The 2,714-nt window shown below is 28.1% G+C and overlaps 1 protein-coding gene across 1 annotated transcript; it reads left to right on the forward strand.

Moving 5' to 3' along the window:
• Nucleotides 1–1,249: 1,249 nt before the first annotated feature.
• On the forward strand, nucleotides 1,250–2,183 carry LOC101490922 (uncharacterized). Its single transcript, XM_004517156.4, has one exon. It carries the CDS (start codon nucleotides 1,250–1,252, stop codon nucleotides 2,171–2,173), a length of 924 nt encoding a protein of 307 aa, XP_004517213.1. The 3' UTR covers nucleotides 2,174–2,183.
• The last annotated feature ends 531 nt before the right edge of the window (nucleotides 2,184–2,714 follow it).

Genomic DNA, 2,714 nt, shown 5'->3' on the forward strand with positions numbered 1-2,714 from the left:
AATATTCTTTAATTTTATTTTTATTTTTATATATTTCATTTCATAAGGAGTACGATGCATATCGAAATCAACATGTGATTCCTATAAATGCCCTCTCTCTTGTTACTAGACACAACCATAAACCAAACCAAAGCAACAGAAACAAATTATATGCCATGATGTTTTTATTATGCTAACACATCAATTTCCAAGGTAGGAGAAATCATAAATATATAATTGGTTGATTGCCACCCTTTGTCTCCCTTTAACAGTAAATGCACTACCATCACCATACCCCACGGTTTCAAATTATTATTTAGCATTTGTCTATTATTAATTTATAGCAAAATTAAAAATTGATTATTGCAATTGGAACAAATCAATTAAAGTTCTTAGAGAGTGCTAAACTTTTAATTTTTTCAAAGGTTGAGATTAATTGCAATTATTCTATTTCCAACAAATTATAATTTATGAATATAAATTCTAAGTAGTCAGCAATCATCTGCAGTTATACAATCAAACCGTGTAGATTATCTCATTAAGATTAAGTGATTAAAAAAATCATTTTGATTATATGACTGCACATTTTACTGTTTGTAAAAAATCTAAGTTCATAGTTGATATCAAACATTTGTCTCCCAAAATCCAAATGATTTCTTCATACCTAGATTACAGGCCTATGATAGAAACTTAAGACTACTGCCTTGAGCTACCGAATTGCTGGCCTAAATTGTCAGAAAGCCATATGAAACATAGATCACACAAATTGCCACCACATGTACACATGTGATCTGATATTCAAAACATAAATGTTATTTAAATATTAGAATTGTTATCCAATAAGTTTTACTATACCAGGTTAACAATATAAACTAAATACTTTAAAATTATAAGAAACTTTTGACACTACATTTTCATTAAAATTTCAAAATATTAGATATAAAAGTTATCTATTTTATATATTTAAAATTTAATCTGTTTATATTTAAATATTTAATGTGAGACTAACTATTTATCTTTAATTTCAAGAAATATTAATTAAATAATTGAACTTAATGGTTCGCAAGAATTTAAGTTCAAATTTTGACCGAAACAATTGTTAACGGAATAATAGTAATAGGTTCAACCCAATAAAATATGATACCATAATTTTTGTCTTCCAAAGTCCCAACCATGTTCCTATAAATAAGATTTGAACAAAGGCTAGTTGTCACTCAAGCAAATAATTGTCATAGCAAAACCATCCTAAGAAACAAAAACAAAGAAAACAATGGAAACCATTTCAAAATTTCCATATACACATCAACCATTAAGATCCATTAGTTTCCCCACAAGAGGAAACCCCTCTTCTCAAAGAGTACAATCACTTTTAAACAACCTTAAACAACATCACAAACACTCTCTCTCATCCAACTTTTATTCAAAAACAGAGACAATTCAGAGTGATTTAGTGTTACTTGCAGAGATGTACAATTGCATGGAGGAAGAACTCTTCAATTCTCAACAAACTCAACAAGCTCTTCTTCACTACAAAGATGGAAAACTCATATCACAAACATTGTGTGGTTCAGTCATATTGCTAGATGCTTGTGAGTGTTCAAGGGATTTATTGTTGATTCTTAGAGAACACATGCAAACACTTGAGTCATCAATACGTAGAAGAATTAGAAAAGGTGATTCAAGCATTGAAAATAGTGTTTCTTCATATGAAAGTTTTAGAAAGAATGCAAAGAAGAAAATTTCAAAACAACTTTTGCAGCTAAAGAGAATGCAGAACAAAGTTAATTCATTTTCTCTCTGTGATAATCAAGATCAGAAACTAACCTTTTTGGCAACAGTTTTAAGAGAAGCAAATACAATTACTATAACAATACTATGTTCTATGCTACTTTTTTTGTCTATGCCAGCACTTGGAACAAAAGGGTCATCTTTGATTTCAAAGTTGAAGCCTATGATGTTGTTTTCTTCTTTGAAAGAAGGGAATAACAACAATGGTGTTGGAGAACTTAACAATGTTTTGTGTTGTCTTATTGGAAAAGAGAAAAGTAGTGATTATAATAGTGAAGGTCAAAGGGCATTGAAATTGTTGGAGAGATTGAATGTTGATATTGATGGTTTGGAAAGTGGATTAGATTGCATGTTTAGATGTTTGGTAAAAAATAGAGTTTTGTTTTTGAATATGCTTGCTCATTAGGGTAACATAAGTGGAGTAATATTCAATGTCCTATATAAAGCATGAGAGACTGATCTTGTAGTAAAAATTAATACATCATGATTCATAATTTTTTATTCAAGTTCATTCTTTATCATTTTTTAAATTACTTATTCCAAACTAGCTGATTTTAAAGATTTGTTTATTTAATTTAATAATAAATTTGGTAAAATTTTATCCTTAGCGGTTAATCCTTTATTTGTGATAGCGAACTGTAGATTATAAGACTTTCTTTCTCCTAGATACTAGATGATTAAAATCAAAAATAAATTATAAGTATCTAAGTACTTAACCCTCTTGTAAACAAAAAAATACTTAAACCTTGTTTTTTATGATAAACATGAAATTATTATGAATTAAAGTAGCATTAATGTTCATTTTACAATTATTTTTTAGGAGATTTGAATTCTATTCCTTGACAAAAAATTAAAAGTATGAGTATTTTGATCACTTTAACTTTGTCAAATTTATAGGTATTTTACTACTATTAACCTGAGTGTTGTGAGCTTGTTTTCAAATTCAT

The sequence above is a fragment of the Cicer arietinum genome, unplaced genomic scaffold (assembly GCF_000331145.2).
Source record: "Cicer arietinum cultivar CDC Frontier isolate Library 1 unplaced genomic scaffold, Cicar.CDCFrontier_v2.0 Ca_scaffold_5650_v2.0, whole genome shotgun sequence".
In the NCBI taxonomy this organism is placed as follows: Eukaryota; Viridiplantae; Streptophyta; class Magnoliopsida; order Fabales; family Fabaceae; genus Cicer; species Cicer arietinum.

Bases quoted from the DNA above. Each gene is read 5' to 3' on its own strand.
- LOC101490922 (XM_004517156.4), top strand. From the start codon at position 1,250: ATGGAAACCATTTCAAAATTTCCATATACACATCAACCATTAAGATCC.